Here is a 26,846-nt window from a genome sequence, read left to right on the forward strand (position 1 = left end):
TTCTGTTCATAAGTAACTTCTGTTTCAGAAAAATTTAGGAAACAAAGCTACAGAACATAGAAATGAAATTTAAATAAAATACATTTTTTAAAAAACTGACTAACTTGGCTTTTGCTTTGTAACTAATGTGAATGTTGGCATAATTCTACTTCTCAGAGAACTGCTGAAGTCATTTATGTGCCTGTAACTTTGGACATATGCCAGCACCCTGCGTTAAGCCAAATCATATGAGCTTCCAGTCAATGAAGGACTTAAGTTTTTAAGTTCTTTTCTGTGCTTGGAACAAATCAGGGTTTATTTAAGATGCTGATTCTGCTGTTGTTACCTTACTTTTGGACACTGCTACAAAATGTGAATGTCTTATTCTTTTTGACAATACAGTATGTGCAGACATTCAAAAGCTTTTCTAAGGCTCAGATGCACAGTGTGATGCAGCTTGAAAGACTTTTAGTAAAGTGTGTGCCTGGATAACTAAATGAACACATGGAAACGTATGATTCTACAATTCTATATCAGAAGTGGTTTTGAGCTAAGTTGTTATGATACCAATTGGTGTTGTAATTTCAAAATCCTGCTGCTTTTATTGAAAGCTTGTGTCAGTGAGGACTTAGGAAAATCCCAGCTGTGATCATTCAGCCTAATGAAAATGACTTGTCCTGACAGTGGGAAATATCTTAAACTCTGAGGTAGATGCCTTTAATGTTGGAGGGGGGTAGGCATAGGAGACAGGCTGTTTTCAGAGCCATAATTTGTGTTGATGTTCTATAGGACTCTTCTAGCAAAGTTTCCACCTGTATGTCTCTGAAAACTTGAGTGCGGTATTTACGTGTTGCTTACTGTTCCATTCTGATGCAAGGCATGTCTGTGGTTCTGCTATACTTGTCTCAGGGTTGGTGACACAATCCAGGGAGCAAACCTGCCGAGCCTGTCAGGCTGGCCAAGATTTTGGACCATACTGGCCTAACATGCTCTGTCCGCTATTTGAAAAATGTAGTTGGATGTTTTAACTGGGTTCACAGTCTCCCTATTGGAAAACAGTTCTCCTTCCTTTTGCTGTTGCACTTGTGTTATTAATGGGACACGTAAAATCTATAACTCAACAACTCCCATGGCTTGATCAAATGGAAAGGTGGATGTAGAGCACTGAAAACCTTGCTGGAGCTTAGAGCATTTTTTAAACTTAAATTAAAGATGGATGAAGGATGATGCAAGTCTTTGATCCAATTCCTCTGTCACTAGTGCAGACAGAAGAAAAATGATGTATGGAATCCATATTACTGAGCAGGATTTTCAGATACTTGAAATCTAATTGCAATTGTCCGTATCAGTGTAAATGAAGAGTGACTTGGAACCAGTGATGACCTAAATGGTATCTGTGTTATCCCTAGTTTTGGTTTTGTAGAAATATAAGCATTTCTTCTTGTTTGTGCTGCTGCTTAGTATTGATTTTGTGCATGCAGAACTGCAATGATTAGTTTTTATTTGAATGCATGTGTCCAGACCAAATACCCTGTTAAGTTAAATTGTTTTGAGTTCATTGTTAATGAATCTAAGCTGGAATTATTCTTCTCATTTTCACTCTTATGACAACTGAAATCTAAGAGTTAAATGTTTGGGTGTTTTAGTTTCAACCTGGGATGGAATTGTTTTCTTCAGAGCATCTGATATGATGCTATGATTTTGGTTACAGGAGAAAAAGTGTTGATAATACACTGAAGTTTCTAGCTGCTGTTAAGCAGTGTAGTACAGAGCCAGGGCCATTCTCAGCAAAGGGCCCAAGTTGCAAGGAGGGAACAGAATTAGGACAATTGACTTAAGCTGGCTGAGGGATATTCCATACCATACAACATCATGCAGAAGGAGTTTTGAAGGAGGTGGGATTTCATCTCATTTTCTTCTGCTCTCTGAGGGAGCTAACTGGGCATCCATTGGGGCATGGTGAATGACTGCTTGTGCATAACATGTTACATATACATTCATATATACGTAGTCATAACTATTATACTTTTCCTTTTCGCTATCTTAGTTTTATTTCATCCCAAGAGTTCTACTTTGTTGGGTTTTTTTCTACTCTCACCCCCATCCCAGTGGGATGGCAGGGGGAGCAAATAACTGTGGTGCTCAGTCACCTGCCAGGTTAAACTACAGTGCTGGGGAACAGTAAAGCCGCCTTCTTCCTTAGTAAAGCAACCTGCAATGATATTAGTTCAATTTTTTTCCCAGAAATAAACAACAAGATCCAATAGTTGCATTTTTCTCCTAGTTACAATTTTGTTGTTCTTTCTTGCAAAATGTTACATGGTATTATAAATTGTATATTGTAATTTAACAACGTTAATGAAGAGCAGTATGCACAGTCAAGGTCATTACTGGTGCTTCATGCAAAGAGTGTAGCATGTGGAAATGGAAGAAAAATGCAAAGCTCGGAGTGGGCTTTGGGGGCAACTGGGGACAGCTATTGAACTCCTTGTCTGCATGTAAATCATTTAGACTGTTACCAATATCTCATGTTATCAGTACTTAAGAGTCTATTAATATTTCCAGGAGCAGACCTACTTGAGATGTTAGGCCCCGTGCCAAATGGGTCCTGCAGTAGTTCCCCAGAATAGAACAGATTTCAGGGTGAAGGAGAAGGTGAATGCTACTAGCACTTTAAATAATCAGGGTACAGTAATCACACAAAGTTTGAGGAGGCAGCTCAGGAGCAATTTGGCTGTTGCAGTAGGTAGGTGCAGGCTATGTTCCACACATCAGTGAGACCCCAGTCAGGCTGTTGCTCTAACGCGCTCTTTCATGGATGTAATGTTTCTTCACTGACTTGGAGGGAGCTAAGGGAGACTTAGTTGGGGTTATATTCTGTGAATATCTTTTGCTTTCTGGAATTGGTTGAGGCTTAAATTATCCAGGATACATTTGGGAGTTGCATAGAATAACTTTAGGCTGGGATTTCAAAAACCCCACATACTAAAAAAAATATATTCTTTTTTAGAGCAATAAGAAAGAGGTCAAGAAGTCTAGGACTTCTAGTAATATTTTCAAATGATGCAATAATAAACAATTCTTTTTTTCCTACCATTTTCAGTTCCCAGAAAAGGTGGTGGTGTTTTGGTCAAGGATTTATCATTCAGTGTTGCAGTAGCTGGATAATATTTTATTTCTTCCAGTTTTACTGTAATTTGTTGCATTCTTTAGGTGTTAAGGGTTAAGAGGTTCTGTGCTTTTGCTGAACATTGGTAATTTAAGAACGGCTATTTCAAAAGAAACAGTTTCTGAGATCTTCATTTTAAGTAAATTCAAGTCCTTGGGGAATAAAAGCAGTACCCAAACTTGTAGAAGTAACTGCCAGAGATGAAAGGATTTTGGAGCAGCATTTCCAATGATATTTATGTTCCTACAGTAAAACACACACACACACATATATAAGAAACATAACCTGGCTGGTTTTAGAACCCAAAGCTCTGCAGTGAGTGTGTTACACCGTCCCTAAATAAATGTTTGTTGAGTGACTGAATGTTAACTACTAGGCAATGGTACTGGTTTCAGTGTTGCAAAAATCTTCCGTCACAGCTTCCCGTCTCTCTGGACGTTCATACAGAGCACAGTGCTCTGTGGGAGGAGAGCCTCATGTTTATGTTGCTCCTCCTCCTGTATGCAGACAGCTGTTTCATGAACATAGGAGGTAATAAGCGTTAAAAAACATTGCTGGAAAGTTTGGCTTTTAAGATGCAGGGAGAGGAGCGTTTTCCCTTCCCTTCTGAACACTGCTGTTGTTTTTGTTGGCTTTGAGGAAGACAAGTCTCTGGTCTCACAGCCATGCCTCCTTTGGAGTGCTACTGTTGTGGAGCAGGAGGAGGCCGTGGGCCTCTGCAGCCTGGTGTGGGCACTGGCAGCTGCTGGGGGACTTGCAGAGAGCTCAGTAAATGCTACACCTATACGGGGCCTATTTTCCAGAAACACTGGAAAAGAATTTCTGCAACTGAAGGCCATGTCTGCTTCTTACTACTTTTTCATCAAGTTAGACTACTATTGCATTATATATTAAAAAAAAGATTCAGCAATGCTCTGTGCTCCCAGATTAAACTCACTGTGTTTAAACTTCAGAGTGGCTGTCCTGGCTGCCTTGGTGTTGTTTGCACTCAAAACGATGAATCAGGATCCTGCTTAGCAAATGTATTTAGCCTCTTTATTGTAACTGTGAAACGCAAGTGAAAAATGTTACTGTGAAGCACACTGTTTTCACAGTGTTCTCGAGTAATAAGCTACTGAATGTCAGGGGAAAACCCAAAACAAAAGCCGCCTTCATTTAATAAGCTGGATTGGTTTCTTGGTTTAGCTTTCCCAAAATTTCAAAAGGATAGTTTCCAGCATTATGACAGAATTATTTCTGAGCACTTATTCATCATCAGTTTTCTTCTTCAACTGAGCCTATTGCAACATATCACTTTCTTTGTTTCCCGACCTCTGCTTGGAATAGGCCACGGGCATCCTCACTACGTAATTTTGAAAAAGGCTAAAAGATGAGCTAAGCAATTTTTAAGCCTTTTAAAACTTCCAGGTACGTGCCCTACATTTTGGCCATTGTGTCTTTTCTTTTTCTATGGGAGTGTGATGGCTGAAACGTCTGGAATGTGTCTGTAAGTAATCAATGCCTCAAAATACCTGAGCTTATCAGCGAGCCTTGCTCCAAGGTGTGCACTCAGTGTTTGGAAGCCCTAAGACACATCTTTCTGTGTTCCCTCAAAACAGCACTTTAAAGCAGCTGTTCCAGTACAGTCTGTAGAGTGTGTTTTGTTTTCAGCATAGGGTAACAGGAGTGAGAGTTGTTATAAGCTGTTGGTTTTTCTATTTATTTCTCTTTCCTCAATATATAGAATGATAGAAAAGGCAAAGAAATCCCACAAACTCCATGTGTGCGGGTTGTGCTCCCATTTCCTAGCCTGAGAACAGGTTGGTGCCACCATGCAGAAGGGGCACACCTACTGATTTTGCAGGAAGTGTAGTTACACAGAGATGCAGGTGTGGACTGCTCATTATGAAGGACAGTGTAAGTGGGCACAAGTGACTGGTTACATAACAATTTTTTTTTCATCTTCAGAAGTTACATATTTTTCTCTCTCGTTTGCTAACATATGTAACGAACGTTATGAGGCCATAGCTTATTCTGGTATGATTAAGTGAAGAATCCCATCCCTTTTCCACAAGGGATCAGCTGTGTTGCAATAACAGGACTCTCTCCCCTTCCCTTTCTCATAAAAAAGTTGGTGCCTGTGGTGACAGATAATTATCTTGTTCTTCTGCTTTTTGGTGGTTTTGAGGAGCCAAGGGGGAAAAAAAAGAGAAGATGACCAGGGATTATTAATGAATCTGAAACTCTTCCTCCACTCAAGCTGCTTTTATTTTTAATCATAACACCTTCCTCATAAGGGATGGAGTAATCATGTATCCCTGGAGCATTAACTGCTGAACAATCTTGTCTGTTATGTTTTACCAATAACCTTTCAGTAAATACAGGTGCCAGTAGCATGTATACATAACACAGAGCATTGCTCCTCCTTCACAGCTGATAACTATGCGCATTCAAATCAAGACATGTGCTAATGTGGATGGTTGACTGCAGGTGTATGCATAGCCTGAGAATATGTGATATAGCATAAGTGGTCTTAAATCAGTGGTTTGTTTCAGAATGAAGGGCAGCACACAGGAGCCTGCTTGCTTCTTGTCCAGGTGATGGAGCATCCTGCCTTGGGATGAGCTGAGCTCCAGTGGCCCAGTTGCAACCATATGCAGATTTTCTAAATTCTTAGTGCAGTTTGACCTGAGAGTGAATCATGAAACTTGACCATGGTTTTATTTTTTGTAAGTCTTCCATTTGTATTCTTCCTAGAGTCTAGTCCAAGAGTGGTTGACATAAGCTGATCCCCTGTTGACTTGAGGGGCCCTTTGGGAACAAACCACTGCTGTGCTGGCAGATGATAACAGGTCGTTTTCAGTGCCTGTCATCTGAAGATTGCTCTTGGGAAATCAAGAACTTACTGTTCCTATAGCATCTCTAGGGCATTCACATGGGAACAATGTGGGTCACCTCCTGTAATTTCCAAAACAGAGAGGACAACATAACTACTTATTTTTTCCCTGATCGCAAAGGATGAGGAAGCATATCTAGATGAATTACTGTTATGTTGATGCTATGTTGATTCTGCTGCAGAACTTGACAGGGTGGGTTTAACAGAAGCTAACCCCTATTAAGGTCAGCTCGTGAAATTTCCTGAGTACCTTTTCTCCTTCCATGAGCTTCCCTCCAAATTATGTCTACCTTCTCTAAGTTAGCTCTAAAATGTGGCAAGTATGGGATATAAAATGTAAGGAATAATATAGGAGTATGAAACAGAACCCATAAGGGGATGACAGTAATTGAGAAGGCAAGCTGTGTTTACTGTCTTGAACCAGAACTGTCTGAGGTTTCTCTTGGCTTTCCTGGCAGTTGTCATCTCCTGTAGATTACATATTGCATCTCTAAAGTAAATGCATTCACAGTGTGGCTTCTCTTGAGTCTTGTAAGAGTCTAAGAACAGGGAAAGTCTGCCTTATGGTGGAAAACATAGTTAATAAGTATTGGCTGACAGTAGAGGAGATTAAAACAGTAATGATGTGCAGTTAGAACAAAATGATTCTCTCTACTGTCCTCCAGCAAGAGAAAGCTTTCTTCCTCTCTCTGTAGGTGCCTCATTGTCTCAGAATGCATCAAATAGAGTGACGATGCTATTAAAAATCTCCCTCTCTGAGTGGTCATGGGAAAGGGAGGGAATTCACAGCCCAGGCTCCAGAGGGCAAGACATTTGTTTTCCTTGTGGTCAAGATGGAGAGCTCGATTGCCAGAAATAACAGTATAGGCAGCTTTAGGAACTGAAGTTGTGATGGAGCTGTGAGAATCTCTCAGACCTGCTTGCTTTGCCTTAGTGATGCAACAGACAGGCTCTGGTGGTGCTCAGCTCTGCTCTGCCTTGTAGCCACTAGTGTCCCCACAGAGGAGGGCAGGCTGGGGTTTGGACCGCTGCTTGGATGTGATGCTGCAACCGGGAAAGTACTTCCAGGCCTCGCTAGTAAGAGAGCAAGAGGCTGAGGCTGCTGCTCAGCTGTGCTATATCCACGCAGACAGAGCCAATGAGAGCTGGGCCAATGGGATAGACCTGAAATATTTGAAATTTACTGAGTGCTTTGGAGTTAGCCAGTTGAAATGCTTGTCTTGTCTGATTTTTGAAGGCAAGTTGTTTATCCAAGTGAAGTGCTCTAAGATGCAGCGAGGAGCATTGACATCAGCAGAGATCAATGCAGGGACGAAGAGGTCTATTTAATCTAGGAAATGAGTGACTTGGCTCTTTGATCCTGTTGCATTCTTTTATTCCCAGAAGGCTACATTTAGTCCTGCATACGCAAATTCTGTTTAACTAAGTTTATTTAGGTTTTAAATATTTGTGGGTTTCTTTTGTTTAGGCTCTGTTGTATAACAAGAAAACAAAAACAAAAACCAAACCTGTTACCACGTAATTAGGCTGTTGCTGTGTAAGCATGTGTAGCCCTATCCCGAGCCGAGAGCAGAATATGCAAATTCAAACCCAAATACATTTCTTTAAACATCCATACGGTATAAAAGAGAACAAACCTCTGACCCATTGTAAACAAAGCAGCCTAGGACATGGCATAGGGAAATCACTCCCATTTGGATGACCAAGGACAGTATCTAGTTGGGCTCACTTGGCCTGCAGAAGTACAAGAAACCTGGCACAGCCTCATGCAAAGGTGTATGTTTGGGTTTGAGATGGAAAAATGTAAGGCACGCATTGGAAAACACGAGGATAAGACTGCGCTCCGTATGGTGATGAAAGATACTCTCAGAAAAATCTTCATCACCCCTTGTCCAGCAAGGTGATTTGCTTTGGTGTAAATAAGTAAGAGAACCCTGAGGTTTTTGTACTGACCCCACAGCACGTCGTAGCAGGTGCTGGGATGAGCTGAGCTGTAACGCTGCTCGCTACACCCTGCACCTCGGAGAGTTTCGAAGCTTAAATAACAGGAAGGCAGAGTGATGTAGAAAACAGCGAAGCCAAACAAGCCGGGCTCGGGCAGCCCGGTCCCAGGGCAGTCCTCCGACCCGCCCGCTGCTCCCGCACGCCGGGACAGCTGTAATGCGCACAGCCCGAGCGAACAGCTCCGTTCGTACGGCTGCCAGCCGTGCGCGTTGTTTGCTCGTTTTCCTTTCTTTTAGTATTATTATTATTACTAATGCTTTCTAAACACGCACGCTTTTTCCCACGCAGGAGTCGGGGCCGTCCCCGCCGCTCTCAGCCGAGGCGGGGCAGGTGCGGCCGCACTTCTGCCCCCCGGAGGGACGCGCAGAGAGGTAGCGGGCTAAAGGCGTCTTATTATGGAAAAGAAATAAGTTGTAAAAAGAAAAAAAGAAAGGGGAGGGGGGGAGAAGGTGCGCAAGGCATCCCGGGGCCGGGCGCTCGGCTGCCCCGCGGCCGGGCGGGGGCCGGGGCCGGGGGCGGGGAGACCGGGAGCGGCGGCGGCGGCCCCCATTGGCGGGCGCGGCGGCGGCGGCGGGGCCGGGCCGGGGCCGGGGCCGGGGCCGGGGCGGAGGGGCCGGCCCTGCCTCCGCGGCCGGCGGCGGCCCAAGGTTTAAAGTGAGAACTTTCTGCGGGCGGCGCCGAGCCGCACAGCCCGCCGCCGAGCCGCTCCCGCCCGTCGCGTCGCCGCCGCTGCCTCCCCCGGGCGGGCCGTACAATCCTCGGCAGTGTCCTGAGACTGTACGCCCGCCTCGGGGGCGACCCGGCCACGCCGACCCCGGCCGACCCCGGCCGGCCGCCCGCGGAGCCCCGCGTCCCGCGTGCAGGTGCTGAGCCCGCCCCGGCCCGAGAGGCGGCGCAGGAGCCGACAGCCGCCGCGATGACAGCTGACAAGGAGAAGAAGAGGTGAGGGGGCCGCGGGCGAGGCGCTCGGGCCGCTCCGTCCCTCTCGGGGCCGCGGCCGAACCCCGCGGGGACCGGGCGGGAGGCGGGGGCCGCGGCCCGGCAGGGTTTGGGAGCCCGCAGCGGGAAGGGACCCGGCCCGGCCGCCGCCCGGAGCGAAGGCGCTGTGCCCGTGGCCGTGCTGCGCTGCGCTGCGGGAGCTCCCGGGCAGGTGCACCTGGGAGCGCGGTCGCGGAGGCGCGTTGGCTTGCCGTCGGTTGTGGCCTCTCGGGGCGCGAGTGGATGGAAGCATCTTTGTAGCTGAACGCGCTTCGTACCTTTTCGCCTAGAGGCGGTTGGCACGCCGTGCGAATGTATGCAAATGGTACTAGCCCAATAAACTTCGGCACGTCCCCGTGGCCGCCTCGTGCTGGGCACTCGGTCAGAAAACCCGGCGCGTCCGTGGAGTTCCTCGTGTGCCAAACGTTTCCTAGAGGTAGAGGGTCGGCGGTGCGAGCAGCGAGCCCGGCGGGCAGCGCTCAGTGCGGGGCAGGCCGGCCGTCTCCCTTTTGCGCCAGTGAACTATTCTATGGAGAAGTAAGAGCGACTTAGCACGCTTCTGTAGGCGCTTCAGAGCGTTTTCCCCGCTGATTCTCGAGGCTGAACATCAAAATAAAGCGCCCTCGTTCACGATCGCCGGTTTCCAAGGGCGAGCACTAAGCGAGTGAATAAAGGTCCACGAAACCTCAGACAGGGTGTTTATTCAGCCCGTTTTCTACAACAGGCAGTCACAAGGCTGCTTCTATTATTGGCTCGCTTGCGCTTCTGTTCTGACTGTAGATTGTGTTCATAAAAGATGTGATTTGCCAAGTAAGAATTTTATCTCGCTATTTGTCATGTGTGCCTTCCAGCTGATGATGCACCAAACGCCGGTTTGGGTTTGTAGAAAGGCTGCTTTTTCATTGAGTCACTCTGTGACCGTGGAAAGGGGAGCGATCGTCGTACATCCCATACATTTCCCATGCAGCCCGTCTCCGTTTCTTAAACTCGAATGGCTTAGAATTAGCAAAATACCTGCAGTGCGATTTGTTCTGGGCTTCAGACCTCTGTGCAGAGCATAAAACGTGGGTGCGCTGCGTGTCCTCGTTTGTCGGAGCAAACGATTGCAGTACGATAAGGTGTGCTTATAACAACGTGTTGTAGAAGTTTATAGGAGTTAGAAGAAGGAAGCAGCGGTGCGTTCTCAACCCGCACGCTCCCTGCCTTCATTGCACTGCCTCTTTTCGTGAGAAACTCTTTATCTCTTTGGGTTTAGCGTTCAAACGTAGTCAGGCGGTGAGTGGTACCTGAGGTTGCAGCGCAGCACGCTGAAGAAATGCTCTTAAGGTACAACGTAGAAACTTCACGGGACTGGAAACAGAGCGTTTGATCGCTTATCTCTGCTCTGTCCCCGATTTTCCGTAAATATTGTGACATTCCAGTGACAGCTTTCTGTCTCTCTCCGAGGTAGGCTAACAGTTGTTATCTGGCTCGTGGGATTGTTGTGTAAATTGGTGTTTGTGAAAGAGCTGCGAGCGTATCACATGAGTGATTTAAGATACCGTGCCCGTGTCTCACTGTCTGTCCGAATATGTACCTCAGCCTGTAGGAAATACCACACTCTGTAGCATACTGAAGCGAGAGGCGTATTTTCTGACTTTTTTTTTTTACTATGGTGGAATAGATTTATTGCCTCGAGTTCAACAGTTGTTGTGTTATTCGCTCAATTTCTATCCAGATATACAGCTGGAAACTCTAACCTGACTGGCTAATGGCACTTATAAATCGATTTCAGGGGAAAAAGGTGGTGGTGGTAATCTGGTTTGCCGGATTTGCAGGCAACTCTGGCACATATGTTTAGAAGAGCAGTTCTCTTACTGTTAAACAGATGCTCTGTGGAAGATAATCTTTGATTCTTTTAATGGGCCATTTAAGTTGAAGAGCATCCTCAGGTTCTCATTTGGAGCTTTGTCTGTCAATGAGGAAGAGCAGTTGGTTCCCCTGGAACGAGTGCTGTCGCACATTTAACGACACTGTGGTCGTTTCTTACCTTTAAAACCAGTTGAGATTAACACGATTATTATTTTTAACTTAACAAAAAATTCATTATCTACACTGTCTTAAAAACCAAATATAGGAAATTGATGCAGCGTGAAAAGAAATTTGATTAAGCAATCAAAGGTGGGGAGGGGAAAAAAAAACCAACAAAAAACCAAACCTGCATTTATGAATATTTTGCAGCACAATGGCAATTAGTAAATAAATCTCAATTTAATCGGGACAGTTTTGAAGAATATCTTGGTGTATTTTTAAATTATTCCCTCGTCGTGTGTTCCTGTAAATTTAATTGGAGGGACATCATTATGTTTTTGGGTTTGGATGGTTTGTTAAATGGACTGTTCTGGACAGACAGAAGTGTCTGTTTGAGAAGAGTTTGAGACCAGTCTCAGGACTGATCTGGTACCACACGTAATTTGGTTTGGACTTTGTAACTGTGTTGTTTGGGGCTTTTTGTATTTTTCTGGTAGTATGAGAAATAAACCAATTTTGCAGGTTATGGAGATTCTGAAATAGGGGTTCCCACATAGTAATGAATTACTGTTTTGGACCTGAAGGTCAAAAGGAATCTGTATTGTGACCCAAAGGATGTGATGTTGTGTAAATCTGTTTAACTTCTTCATGTCCAGTGAGTGACAAATGAGATTCCTCCCATCATCGGCTAAATAAGTGGTTGCTTTCAATTCCTCTTTCACATTTGGCTTTATTAGACGTTGGGGCCCTCTGACAGACAACTTGTGCCTCAGTTTCCACTCATCTTTACTTCAAGAGAGTGATTCTGCCAAGCTGAAATCACTCTTGGCTGTTCCTCCCAAGGATGAGGAAATGGTCCTGACACCCCGTGCTCCAGAGCTCAGGTAGCTGCTTGCTTTTAGTGGATGAATTTGGATGCCAGGAAATGCGAAAGAGTTTGGATGGGCCAAGGCGTTAAACTACAGCTTTCAGGAAATGTACTGTGTCAGTTTTATAGCACCCAGTATGCTTTCTATTTTAAGGTAGGTCGGGATTGTCAGATATACTGCCTCTTGTTTATCTGTTATGCTGTGATGACGATGGATTAGATCATCTACTTGCCAGTATGGATTCTTCCTTATATTCTTGTAAACCTCACTGTATTTACTTCAAGATGGAGCTTTGAACGCATTTCTTAGCAGAGTATTGCAGAGATTACTCAACTGTATAAAAACAACACTTCACATTTTGTTATTACTCAGCATTTCCCCACGCATAGCCCTTGCATTTTAGTTTACTCCTGATTGCCTCTATGCTAACATCTGCCCTACAACTTCTCTTACTGAAGTTAGCAAAATGAGATGTAATCTCCTAAATTCCCGATGAGCAATCTGTTTGTTGGATGTTAACAATATGACGTCTGGATTTATGCCTCAGCACCAAAAAGGCAGGCACTTCAACTTGCACAGGTCATCTTGAATGACTGTGGCCAATTCTACTGTGGAGTGACTGGACTTAGGCTGCTGTGCTGGAGTGGGACCAACAGATCCCGCCTTCTGATCCACGTCACTTCTATACACTGCAATGTTGTTCTGCATTGTGGAATAACTTTGGAAGCTGGAACTGTTTGCAGCTGGTGTGTTCTCTGTCTATAGCCCAGCTACCAGCTGGAAGGATCCAGCAATTTCCCTTTCTCGTTCTAATTCAAAACAAATCAATTTTTAGTCCCCTTTGGAAGGAGGTTAAGTCGTGAGTGATAGACACCTGAGCTGGAGGCTATTGCTGTAGGCTTGCTATGGCAATTATAAATTCCTGAGAAGAGGTTTCTATTGAAAAGCAATAAAACCTTATTGGCAATGACATTGCCACTGCTTTGAGAAGTCTTGAGTGTGACATTTGATTTTTGTCTTTCTGATTTCTGCATTCACCACCCTTGCTGTATTTCTACAGATGTTTTCTACCAGAGGGCAGCCCAAGGGCTGAATGAGGAATGGTAGGCTACAGATGTGTGCATCTGCTTCTGCCTACAATGGCGTGTAACAGGTTGTGCTGAACTCTGACTTGGCTTCCTGGTCTGCTTGGAAAGCTCAGCTTCAGCTGCCCAGCTCCTGGAGCTTCCATCCGTAGAGTTGAAGTGTTTGAGCTTAATGAGGACTGAATGGCATTCACTGTGAGCATGGTGTGCAGTGTGAATGCTCCCTAGTGTGTGCAGCCCTCCCAAAGATATCTGGACTCCTCAGGATCTGTACTTTGCACAGATGCAAAGGGATGGTTTGCCATGTGTGTAGCATGTATCTTGAGAATAAGTTAGCTGGTTGTTTTCTGTAGTGTTTACCCTATTTGGACCATTGGGGATATATTGCATATTGGTGTAATTTGCTAATAGAAATTTGAAGATTATGCTGCTGGTTTAAGAGTTTCATCAAGAGTATTAAAAATTGATCTCTCTGCCTTTCTATAGTGTATCTTACAACAATGTAAAACGCTTCAGTATTTTTGTTTCTCGGTCATATGTAAGATATGTTATACGTGTGCTGTTTGGTGTAGTGGGGATAGAAAATTTAAATTACTTAACTGCTATACAAAACTTGATCTATCTACAGGCAAGTGTAAAATCACATTCACATTCACAGTCAGAAGTTGACTGTCACATCTGCAAGAGTTTTGTGAATATTTTTGTTGATGATTCTGCATTCTAAGAATCGTTTGCTATCATGCAAGCAGTCTTGACAGCCAGTGGTGGCAACAAAATCTGGAATTCTTGTTATCTAGGGAAAAAAAACACCTGGTTTGCAAAGAAGAGGCTTTAGTATAAAAAATAATCATAGAATCATAGAATGGATTAGGTTCAAATCCGTATATTTCTAATTTAGAGATGAGGATGTGGTGCAGCACCATGTCATAGTCCAGGTAGACGATATCAGCTGCCCTTCCTTTGTCCACCAATGCCATTACTCTATTATAGAAGGCCACCAGACTGGTCAGGCATGATCTGCGCTTGGTGAAGCCATGCTGGCTCTCTCAGATCACCTCCTCTCTTATTTCAGTCACTGTCAACTTAGCCTCTCAGCTGTGACTTTTCAGAAATGATGGAGTGTGGCTTGGCAACCACATCATCCAGTTCCTTCAGGACCCATAGACTTGAACACCTGCAGTCTCATGATGCTGTCTCTGACTTGCTCTGTACTTATGGTGGGCGGAGGGGGGTGAGAATTGTTCCCTTGATCTCCATCTAGAGATTCAGGGATGTGAGAGACATTCTGACATTGTGTCAAATTTCAGTGTACCTTTTCCAAAAGCAGTGGTTAAACTTTCTGTGTTGTACAAAGATAACTTACTGTGTGATGAGCTAAGTACCCTATTGAGATTTATTAAGTTAAATCTGTTATACCACTTGAGCAATGGTACAGAAACATGCACTTTAGTTTCAATTGGAAAAAAACATGAGAGTAGGCAAATAAACAATGATAGAAGAGGTTGAATTTAAAAGTAATTTGAATGTATGGAAGGGTTTTATTTCTCTAAAGCTAATTGTGAAATCCAGTGATGCTATTCTGTTAATTACACCAATATTCATAGTGTCATGTATATACATCTTAGCAGTTATAAATAATTTTGCTCGTAGTACCTGCCACGGTGTAGACAGAATCTTTCTCTTAAATTAGACAGAAGTAAGTATGGTACTTTTAATTCTCATTTGTCGGTCTTGTGCTCCATTTGCTTGAAAGGCAATGTAATAGTTATCTTCTCAGTGTTAAATCTTGACTGCTTATATAGCAGAAAATAACTGCCTTCTTGGATTTACAGGGCTACTTTTCATGGGGACTCTTTCTGAAGTAGGTAAAATAGGAAAATGCATTTTACTGTGCCTTTGGAAAGTAGTTTAATGAAGCAGAGTAAGCCAATTGGCTGATAAGTAAGTAATGTTCCAAAGTAACTCTCATTTAATTATGCTTTTTACTTCTTGAGCTCAAATCTAATTGTGATTTTGGTTCTTTTCTTTGTGACTTTATTTAGCTCTAGAAAACGTAGCTGAAACTAAACCTACCATAATATATTTTGATTAAATGCACATATTTAGATCATAGGGCAGTTAGACTTGTAATTTAATTTACTTGACTGCTATTACAAGAACTTTGGAGTAGGATAAAATATCCATTATGCTTTTCTGTCCATTGCATTACATGACACAGCAAATATTCAATGTTCTATTCTACAGAAACTCACCAAATGTTTTGCCAGGCAAGAAGCAAAGTTGCTTTAGTTGAATTTTTATGTCTGATCTTCAGTCAAAGAGGTGCCCTGGTCTTGACCCCTCCTCTGTGTGTGAATATGTGGAATCAGCAGTTTTCTTTGATTAGAATGTTTAGGGTGTTGCCTCCAAAAAGATTGTCTAAAAAATGCAGAAAACTTACAAATGCTTTATGTTAGCCTGTGGGTGTGTGATTAATACCGGCTTATTTTGCAGCTTTACGAATAAGCTCTGTACATCCGTGCAGAAGGAAAAGAAGACTTTCTTATTTTGTTTCTGCTTCCAAGTGGGACCAAAACTGGGCAGTAGAGATCCTTAGCATTTTTCTCTTTCCTTCCCGAAACAAATATGTTGAAACGTGCCCCTCTAGTTTCTTCATCCTGCTGTGTATATGTTGTGTAGTGATCTGCTTTCAAGCAAATAACATTTAGTAGCATCTATTTTAAATGTCAAGTGCTTATGGTATCTCTGTAGAACCAAACTGACTTTTTCATAATGATCCCAACAATTTATTGGTGTTTTGGTCCATATTTGGACCAAACCTATTTGGTCCAAACAAGTTGCAGGGGAAGTAAATGCATGTTTATAAATGTATCTTGTCTATGCCTCCCCCCACCTTTTGAGGCCCATCCCTCAGTCTCAGCGATGACCTACACAAATTTCAAACCTGGCCAGAATACGCAAAGTAGACACAACCCAGCTGTGAGGGTTTGTGAGATATATGGCTGGGATATTTCTGTTTGTTTGTTTTCTTACTACATTGTCAGTAAGCTTAAGGGTTAGTGCCCCACCAAGATCTTACGAGAACTCACAGAAACAAACGTGTCTTCTCAGCTTTTTTTTTTTTTTTTTCCCAGCTAGCAGTAGTGGAGCTTAGGTCACCCACTGTTTCTCTATGAAAGCGGTGCTTATTTTACAGTTGTGGTGGAACAAAGGTGATTTTAAGAGTGATGACTTCCGCACAATATTTGCTTCTGCACTTCAGATCTGCAAGATAAAGGACATCTTCAAATACATGATGGGAAGAAGATGCTAATTCTTATTGATCTGGGCTGGTGTAAAACCTCCCTTAAATTGCTTTGGGTTCAGAAAATAATTTCTACTGCCACTTGTGTGTTAGCATAACTCTAGCTCTTCCTTGCTGAAGGAGGCTTCTCTGTTGGCCATCACACTCCATGAGATAGATGTTCTTGACCTGCCACTCAGCATGCCCATGACCCATCTAGGATATCTTGTTGATCTTGGCAAGGGTCCTCCCAGGAATGAAGGGCCACAGCATGGTGGCTGGGTGGGTGGGGGGGGAATGACGACCTGGGGGGATGGTACTGGCATGGCTGTCACACTCCTGGCTCTGGTCTTTGATCCATCTTCGGGTGCAGGATGAACCCCATTGGTATCTCATTTATCTTGTCTGCTACTGAGCTGCTCCAGTGGGTTACCCCACTGCTTCTACAAGAAAGCCAACAGTGCTATGTGCCAGAGTACTTTCTGCTGTCTGCCTTAGTACTTTATTTATTTTTTTCTTTTAAAAAATTGCTTTTTTCCCTGTTGCTTTCTTTCCCTTCTCTGCAGCTCCAACAGGATAGAAAGCTCAAGAAGCAGTGCAGCATCCCTTTACATCTGGATGTGAATCAATGCCATGTGGTCAAGTATTTTTAGAAAATTTTACAACATTTTAGAGTATGTGCAGGCTGACCTCTTTTTTTTTTCCTGTTTATTTGTTTGTTTCAGGAAATTGTATTATTTAATGAGAGGCTAAAAATAGTCAGAGGTGTGTGTGGGTTTTTTTTTTTTAATTATTTTTCTATTTTAAAACTGAGCGTCTCCCTGTATGGATGAATCATGTGGGTGTAACGCTCAGCACTTGATAACAAGCAGTCTGGAGGTATATGTGCAATAAGATTACCAGGATCATTTAGAAAATATTTGAAACAACTGAAACATGAACTTAATCTACTGTAAATATTTGTTACTTGTATTATAGTATATCAAAATGCATTAGTCAGAGTTAGGTAAATGAAGGCAAAATACAACATGCAGGTTTCTAAAAAATGGGTTACTAAAAACCAGAAAAGCTGTAGATATACTTGATGAAGCTGTGCACTTTTTTAAGACTCAAGGTTGCTGTAAAATATTTTCTTGGAAAATAACTATCCAAGGAGGAAGTGAGAGCTCATATTAGACTAAAAGAAAGAGATGGGATTGAGAAATTGTCAAAACATTTGTAGAGTGCTGAAACATTTTACCTTTCACTTCACTTTAACAATCTGCCTGAATTCCTATGTTGCACTATGTTGGTCATCTGAAACTGGACTATTTAAATTTAGTCTGAATGACACTTAGGTATTGTTCAACCTCTTTATAATAAAATATATTTTTCTGGTATTTGACTTGATTTCTTTGTTTTTAAGATTTTTATTTTTATTTTTTCCTACTGAAAGCCATGGTAGACATGCATGAATTTGTTTTGGTGGCTTGACCTGAATCAAGTTCCTGCCTTCCTTTCAGGAATACTCTTTTTAAGTCTGTCTGCTATACCAAAATGCTAAAGTGTCCCTTCTAGGCTACTCATGGAGCCTTTGTCGCTTGAGGCTTTGAACTCAGAACAGGCCCAGTCCTTCAAAACTGATAATTGCTCAAACAAATTACTGGGTCCAATGAAAATATTCAACTGTCTTTGGTTTAAGCAGGAAGAGAGACTTGCAGATGACAAATGTCTTCTCTAACTTTTGCTATGAGAACAGCTTTTTAAAAACAGTAGTATGGTGGAAAACTCAGCAGGAAAGGTACACCCCCCACACTCCAGCCTACATCAGCAGTTCATGATGTTACAAATGAGAAACTCAAAATATAGAAGGGATGAAAAAAAAAAAAAAAAAAAACCGTTGCTGAATTTCTAACTCGGTTGTTCTGAAAGGACTGATAATTTTAGAGTCATGCTCTTGAAAACCTGCGTACATATGATAGAGAGATAGAAATGTTTGTCTTTCCCATGAAAGCTGTTGCTTTCAGTAACAGACGCAATAGTATCTTGAAATGCGCTGATCCTAGTAGGTGACATCCGCCTCTGCTCTTGTACATGCGTTTTCTGTAGGCAGTCAGGTTCCCAGTCCCTTAATGTGTACTATCTTATATACAGAAGGTGATTTGCTGAATTACTGCCTCTTTAGAACCCAGTGCAATGGCCTAAATTTGTTGCATGAAATCTTTTTTTTTCTTGAAAGGGAAAGTTTGTTGGTAATTCGTAGTGTCGGAGGCCTTATTCTCTTCTTAAAACCTTAGTACTAGGGGGGAAAAAAAGCCATTAGGAACTGAAAAATTTGATGTAAGTCGTCTCAGAGTTCCAAAATTACTATATAGTGCTTTTCCTTTAAAACGCGTTTGTAAAATGCAAATACCGGTTAGATGATGAACTGAACAGAGCACGAGGTAGCGTGGTTATGAAGGACTTTCTTTAAAGGTGGTGGAAATGCGCTTAAAGAACATTCCTTGTATTTTGTTTCGATCATTAGCATATCTAAAGTCTTCAATGCCATAAAATGGTACTTAAACTCTTGGTATTGGTGTTGTCTTCGCACTTGCATTTGTATGATAAACTACAAAGCAGCCCCATTCAGCCATTGTTTTTCGGACATTGTAGCAGCTGTTGTTGGTCCTTCAGCCCTGTCTATTCGCCATTGTATTACCCTCTCTGTGAGTAAATTCTTGGTGCTACTGGCTACTTGTTGTCACAATACTTCAAAGGTCCGCGTGGTGTTAACAAACACTAGGAAAAAAAAACTGTCTGAATTTTTACATATTTAAATGTGGAACGTTGCTATGAATGTACCGATCTGTCATGGACTTTGTATCTAAAACTTGTTGCAAATGCCAGAATGTCTTCTGGTACTATGCGTTGTTGATCCTGCTTAGATTTTCATACGCCGCTTACTTGTTGGGTGATGTCAATGAAAGTATTATCAGGCTTGCATAATTAGGGAGAGCATTGACTTTGAAGCCGGTATGAATTTTGCTGAGAACGAAGATGGTGGGTTTTGTTTTTTTTTATGGCATTTGGACCACGATTATGTATACAAATGCGAGAAGAAATTCTCACATTGAATGTCTCTGGGAGCCATCCAAGTAGGGAGCACTGCTAGTTCTATCTGGCTGTGATTTTTCCCATCCCTTCTTAAAGAGAATCTCTGTCATGAAGGAAACCTCACAAGGAGCCCTAGGTTTGGGATTTACTACTTCTACTGTCTCCTCATGCTGGCTGGCATTACTCTTTTCCCATTGTCCTTTCAAAGTGACTCTTGTACTTTGGCGAATGCAAAGTGATGGAGTTGGCCAACGTTTGCCAACAAGATAAGAGAATTTCAGTTGCAGAGGAGGAAGCCAGTTCCTCCTTTGCTTTCCTACTCTATCTGTTCAAGAAGACAGTGTCTGGTCTTAACAAAGTGCATTACTTATGTTTTAAAGAAAATGTGTAGACTCCTCTTGTTGTTTTCAGCAGCTAACCACTGCACTTGCTCATGAGTGATTTTGAGGAATATTTGCTTGACTGATGGGACGTCTTTCTGGTGGTTTGATTCAGCTGAGAGTGGACTGTTTGTGTGCTAAAGGTGTAAGGTTATCAGTTACAGTTAATAACTTCAGTTCTACTTTTCTTTTCCTCCTGAAAATGATTTGAAGGATGTGTTACTAGCATGACTAATCAGAGGGACATTTTTATGAGAACATCCTTTCCTTAAATTGTCTTAACACTGCTACTGGCTTTTACATAACAGCAAAGCTGTGTTTGCCTTCCCACTGATTCACAAGAGGGACTATCCTATTCACTTAGGCATGTGCTGACCTGAAAGTGGAATAGAAGCAAGTGCAGGTAACTTGAGGGAAACTTAATGCTAGTGTTTCGAAATGTCCATTATTTTGCACATAAGAAAAAAACAACTCCCTCAACCCTACTTTTGTTTGTTAACCACACGACTGGCCTGAACAAAGCCTCTGTGGAACAGGGAACCTGGGCCAAAGCACAGAATAATGCACAGCTAAGCTGAATAAAATTTGTTTTTGGTTTTTTTTTATTTTCATCTCTAGATCTGTTTTTCCACACTTAGAACTGATTGTTTCGTGAGGTTGCTGAGAGAGTGAATGTCACCTCTGCAGCATCTGCTCTTGCCTTTCTCCACCATTCTCTCTCTGAAGGCCCTGCTGCCCAACTGGAGTAGCCAGTGGATTGGTAGTGTAGCCCAGCCAGGGTGGCTGATTTCTGTCATCAGTCCTTGTTCCCCAGTCTGGAAAACTGATGTGGTATTATATCCTCCCTTCCTCCCTTATTTATTTAGACTGTGAACTTAGTGAATTGAGAGCTTTCTATTTCCAGGACCCATGCAATGCCGTAGCTGTGTTTAGCAAGAAGCTCGTGTGATAAACCTGATTTGAAAACACAAAAACAGGAGGTTGTGAAACGGAAGGAGCTAGGTTATCTCTCGCTCTCCTAGCTATGTGCTTTCTTTACTGCACCGCTACATGTTATCCCTCAATATACAGGTTACACCCATGTGCTGACATGTGACCTAAGCCCTCATTTACGTCACCTTTGATTTGAGTCCTCCTGTCATATGAGATCGGTTGTGCAGGTCAGGAGATGGGGTGCTGGTGGGACATGGAGTTGTACAGCCCTGAATGTGTCTGAAAGGTAATAACCACCTAGATTCCTTCAGGTTTCCTCTCAATGTGGGTAGGTGAGCAACCCAACAGCATGATAAGGACAAAAAGAAAGATCCAAGCATTGCACAGAAACCAAAGCTCCTCACAGAATGGGGGCTTGGCAGCACTTCAAACAGCAACTGTTTGGTCTCCATTTCTCTGATCTGAGAGCTGCAATGGAGGAGAGTAGTGCTGAATTATGGAGTAAGCCCAGAGTGCTTGTAGATAGGTGAACATGAGCAAGTTCCTTCCGTGGGCCCGTGGCCTTCACTCAGGATAAGGTTCTCCTGCCTGTGCATGACAGGCAGACCTGGAGAGGGGAGCAGGCTCTTTCCTGAGGCTGAGGAAGGGAGTGAGAAAAGCATAACATTTTGTACAGGCTTTTATTGGCAGCTTTGCATAGTGTATAAGCAGGCCTCAAAAAAGATAAAGCAAGAAGCTCGTTATCTGTGCAGCACCACTCCTGTCTCTTTGCCTGCCAAAGCTTAGAAAAACTTCCATCCCCCTCCCCACGAAACTAAACACCATAAACAGAGCATAACACAATGCCAGCTTCTCAAAAATGAAGTCATAAACTGCAGTGACTGGTAGTTTTACTTTCAGGGCGTCATTTATTTATTTATTTTCAGGATGACAGATGGTGCTTATTGTGTGAGTGGTGGCTTCTCTTCAAACCTGGGAAATGCAATGAGCAGAATGCTTCAGTGAGCAAAGTCTACACTGCAGGTCGCAGTACAGGTTTCAGGAGTAACGATGGCTGATGTGGAGCAGAACTCCAGCTAAAGACAAAGCTGAATTGATAAGAGTGTCTGGAGCCTGACTTGTTAAAAACTTTAAGAGTAAATCATGCCATCATGAATTCATCATAAAGCGTTCCTTTGGAGGGAGGCAATGTAATGAATACTGTGCAAGCATAAAATGATTTCATGTTGCATTGTGTTTTGAATAAGTTACAGCCATGGAATGAACCTACCAAGTCATTTCTGTACTGAGACGTGTGCTGCTTTCTTTGTGTTTCTTAGTTTGCATTTGTACCTTACGTAGCAGTTTAAGTGCTGTGTTTTTATACCAAAACAACTCCAGCTCCTGAAGTCTGATAGTCTATGAGGACTGTTCCAAATGTAGTACCTCCAGTTTTATTATGTTGGCCCATGACATCAGAGGTGGATATTGGTGGTACAGCACTAGATGTTGAACCTTCCCACCAATATTTCCTTATGTTTTTTTGCTGTGTGACAGATGGCAGCAGAGGGGCAGTCTGACAAAATGGCATTTGACATGGAAGTGCATATTAAGCAAAGGTATGTAACTGAATTACTCCACAAGGAAAAAACTGCACCCACTGACATTCATTGATACTTGCTGGACATTTATGGAAACCAAATAGTGACTGTGAAAGTGAGGCAGTGGGTGGTGTAATGGTGGCAGCAACATGAAAGACAAGCCACGTTCTGGATGGCTATGCAGATTTTTACCAGCATGACATGCAGACTCTTGTTCATCGCTAGCAAAAATGCGCAGCTAATGGTGTTGAGTGTGCTGAAAAATAGTGTTTTTATCTGAGAATTTGCTCTATCAATTTATTGTGCTCTTTGTATCTGTTGAAGTTTCCATGGAAATGAATAGGTGTTACTTCTGGAGCAACCTATGTATGTAGAACTTCTTGCAAAACAGAGTTCAGTTCTTGTCTGAGATCTCTGCATACTTCTTTTGAAACTACATTTGAAGAAAATAAGATAAACTGTGTAGAATGTGAACCTTTATCCCTCTTTAGGATTGCTCTACTTGGTTTTTACCTCAGTGAAGTGGTGGATTAAGTAAATAACGTGGTTAAACACTCAAAGTATAAAAGTGAACTAACAATCAGTTCTTACATAGTTATTTGTGTGGGAAGTAACTTCTGATTTTCAAAGTTATAGAAGGAAACATTTAATGTGCAAATCTATTTTAATACGCTGCGTTGAAAGTATTTAGTTTGCTCACATACCAGGAATTGTTAGAGGGCTTACAGGAAATCTCTAGAATATGAAACTACCGTACCACGGGGAAAATAAAGAGATACATAGATATCTAGAGATGTCATAGAATGTCCCATATTTGAAGGAATCTACAAGGATCATCAAGTCCAACTCCTGGCTTTACGCAGCACCACCCAAAATTCAAAGCCTATGTCTGAGGGCATTGTCCAAATGCTTCTTGAGCTCCAGCAGCTTGGGGCTGTGACCCAAGGCCTGTCCCAGTGCTCGGCCACTCTCTGATGAAGAACCTTTTCCTAATCCCCAGACTGACTCTCCCCTAACACAGCTCCATGCCATTCCCTTGGATTCTACACTGCCCATTGAGAGCAATCTCCCCTTCTACTTCAAGGGCAGTAAATGCTTTGTTTCTTGTGGTAGTAGATATATTTTGGTTTGCTGTAGATGAACGCAAATTGAATACATAAGGTTCAGAGCATGATTTTTGGATTGGTGCATGTTGCCTTTAAATTACTTCGGAATGCAGTCATCAAAAGGAATTTCAATGTAGAATTTAACTAGAATAGAAATCAGTGATTAGAATCATAGAATGGATTGAGTTTGAAGGGACCTTAAAGATCATCAGTTACAAACCCTCTGCCTTGGGCAGAGTTGCAACCTGCTAGATCAGGGTGCCCAACTTGGCCTCCAGAGATGGAGCATCCCTACCTTTTCTGGGCAACCTATTTGGCACTGGAACAGACTGAATAGACCAACCTTCAAATCCATGTATTTTTAATTTAGAGATGAAGATGTGGTGTGGGACCATGTCAGAAGCCTTGTGGAAGTTCAGGTAGATGACATCAGTTACCCTTCATTGGTCTACCAGTGCTGTCACTCCATTGTAGAAAGTCATCGAACTGGTCAGGCACAATCTGCCCATGGTGAAGCTCTGCTGACTGTCTTGGATTACCTCCTTGTCTCACCTTAACATATCTTCCAGGAAGATCAGCTCTATGGTTTTCTCAGGCATAGAAGTGAGACTGTAATTCACCAGCCTGTAGTTGCCTAGGTCTTCCTTTCTCCCTTCCCAGTGGCAGTAACTCCAGGCAGCTTCATGCTTGCAGCAAACTATGTATGGTACAGATACCACAGTACATCAGGAGTTTGCACAACTGTGAGAAGCATAATTATGCTTGCACCTTAGCTCACAGAACAACTTGTTGCCTTTGTAGAATGATTTACTAGTTTAACTCCAGCGGCATTTCAGAATTCACAGAATACCTGCTTGAAATAGATGCCTACCTACATTTCTGAGTATTTCAGTGTGTTTAAGCCTCACCAGTTTTGGACAAATGTGAGAATGTTTTAGTATTAATACTTGAGAGTGCAGAATATTTTACTCTGGCCAGATTAAAACCTTCAGTGTGAGTTTGAATCAAGATCTGAACAGTGCTTTTGGAGTTCTTTGTTTTGGAAAGGAATTGCTGTCTTCAGCTGGAGAAACAAGTAAACTTCTGAGCAGTGATAGCTTTGAGTCTGGCTGTAGAAAGATCTGTTTTGGTTGGAGAGGTCCAATTGTGTATGCATTTGGTATTTGCTGTTAGGTTTATGATTAATTTTGGGCATTGTTATACTAAAGTAACAATGAAGCTATTGTCACCGGTAACATTTTCACTTTCCTGTGTTGCTGTGGTGCTCATTTAATTATTTTTGCAAAAGTGCTAGGATATGGGAGCCTTTTCATACCTGAAGCATGGGGAAGATGGGAATCTCATGTTAATAGTTACGTATGTTTGTCGTTCCCATAAGGGATGGTAATGAGGAAAACTACCCAAATCAGCTCATTGCTGATGGCAATTCATATCTGCTGAAGACCTATTATACTTCTCAGAATCTTTTCCCCCATCAAGGCAGCAGTGTACTGTTTGGGTTTTGTTTGTACTATGTATTTGCTGGAAGGGGAGCCCTATTGTTTTTTAGGAGGTTGATTACAAACATAAAACAGATTCTCTTGAGAATGCTTTGTCTACACTCATCACAATTGGTAATTGTTTTGTGTTGTGTAATACTTTGCATGCTGCACTGCTTATTTGGAAGTATGTGTGTAAATCTCAAAACGGATTTCCACATCAAACCATTGATGTTTCGAAGGTAGGTCCTAGAACAAACCATGAAACTTCTCCAGACTCATGTATTGCTAGATGATGAATATTTGCCAGATTGAGGCCAGTTTTTCCAACTGTTTTGGAGACAAAGTTCACTGCACTTGAACTGATATCTTTGTCAAGTAAAACTTGGATGAGGTAGTTCTCAAAAATCAAAAAAACCCAAACAAATGATAATACACCCCAACAATTACTTTCTGCATGGAAACAGATTGAAGTAGTGTGAGAGGTGGGTGTCATTTTATTTGCACTGAGTCCACTTGCTTCGATCATTCCAAAATGCCAAGGGAAGAGGAATCCAGGACCCTCATACATCCTATTCATAGGGCGTGTTCAGGTGGAGATGGGCAAAATGCATGGAAAAAGTGAAACTTCTGCCACATATTTTCTTTGTTGGTTGCTTATTGTAGATGAAATTATAGGGAGCATAAGAGCAAGTGGTCTGTTAGCAAAGCCATGAAAACAAACCATTTGCCACTTCTAACAAATGTCGGACAAAAATACACTCCAAATTTTAAAAATAAATGAAGACTTGGCGAAAAATAAGACCTGGGTTTATCTGCATCTCATCAGGTACATGGCGTCCTGGACGGCAGCCCACTGGCAAAAACATGGGGAGTGTTATCCTTTGCAGCACTGGGAATGTTCTCTGCTGAATTTGGCGCCAATGACCGAGCTCTGCTTGTTAGCTGGAGTTCACACAGACTCCTTGCCAGGCCTGCCCAGAATACTGTCTCCTCTGACTTCCTGTGGTCTTGCATAATATTTCCTTGCTTCTTGTATAACTGTGACTCGATCTGGTCACTGCCCCGTCAGACAGTTGACTTTTAAAAGGCCGGCCCTGCAAACATGTGGGTGAGTGGCCTCCACCTCAGGAGCCGTGATGCTGGTGGAGATGCCTGGCTGTGGAAGCTGGGGCTGTGTGGTGATGCGCCATGTGGGGGTGCAGTGAACCTGCCTGTCTCGACCCCAGGATGAGAGAAGCACCAGCAGAACATCAGATTGACTACACCTTTGAAATAGGCACCGCTGCGACTGGTTTATGTGGCAAATATAGGTGTTAATTAAGAAGGGGAAGATGATGACAGCGTATCAGTAAATGGGAATGTTCTCAGAGAACGATGGAATTCTCATCATTGTTAGTCCTCACTCAGTTAAGAGTCCTTGTGTTTGCTTTGTGACTATGATCTGGGTATTGAGTGTTAATTTTAAGACAAAGATGGCAAAATTTAAGAAAGGACTTTTCTCATTCTGCTGTTCTTTTGTTGGTTTGTTTTTTTTTAATGCTTCTGTATATGTTGTTTCTGCTGTTAATAAAGTAATGCAAATTTTAATGTTTACTGCTTTATCAGCCTGGATTATTCCTATATATGTTCTGGAAGTGGATTTCAAAGCAGTTTGTGTGACGTATTTCTGCATTTATACTGGCAATGCTCTTTTTTTTTTTTTTTTAAATGAGCTGTGTCAGAACCCATTTTCAAAAAGGTGGTCATCTGACATGACATCTTCAGCAGTCCCCTTCTAAGTGTAGCTTTCAAGCTGTTAATCCTGTTCTTTGGCATAGTAACTTTGACATAGGAAAGTTCACGCTGCCTACATGTGACTTTTTGCAACACTGTTTATTAATATGGTTAACTTAACAAAAAAATATACTTTTATCAGTTAATCCATGTTATGAGGTCATTTTCTAATCAGTTATGAGTGGTTTATTACTTTGTGTTCTTAGCATCAGAACTTCAGTGACTTTATTATAATCTAACTGATATGGCAGTTGGGAAATTCTCAG

At 42.4% G+C, this 26,846-nt stretch overlaps 1 protein-coding gene across 2 annotated transcripts in view; it reads left to right on the forward strand.

Moving 5' to 3' along the window:
* The window catches only part of EPAS1 (endothelial PAS domain protein 1), a 119,464-nt gene that overhangs the window by 33,392 nt on the left and 59,226 nt on the right, over nucleotides 1-26,846 (forward strand). Inside the window, exon 1 of one of the 2 annotated variants that reach the window (NM_204807.3) lies at nucleotides 8,707-8,969. The exons of the other annotated variant lie outside the window; for it this stretch is intronic. Within the exon in view, the coding sequence (NP_990138.2) occupies nucleotides 8,944-8,969 (26 nt within the window). The 5' untranslated portion in view covers nucleotides 8,707-8,943. Of the gene's footprint in view, nucleotides 1-8,706; nucleotides 8,970-26,846 lie in introns of those variants that run through there. 2 annotated transcript variants of the gene reach the window in all.

The sequence above is a fragment of the Gallus gallus genome, chromosome 3 (assembly GCF_016699485.2).
Source record: "Gallus gallus isolate bGalGal1 chromosome 3, bGalGal1.mat.broiler.GRCg7b, whole genome shotgun sequence".
In the NCBI taxonomy this organism is placed as follows: Eukaryota; Metazoa; Chordata; class Aves; order Galliformes; family Phasianidae; genus Gallus; species Gallus gallus.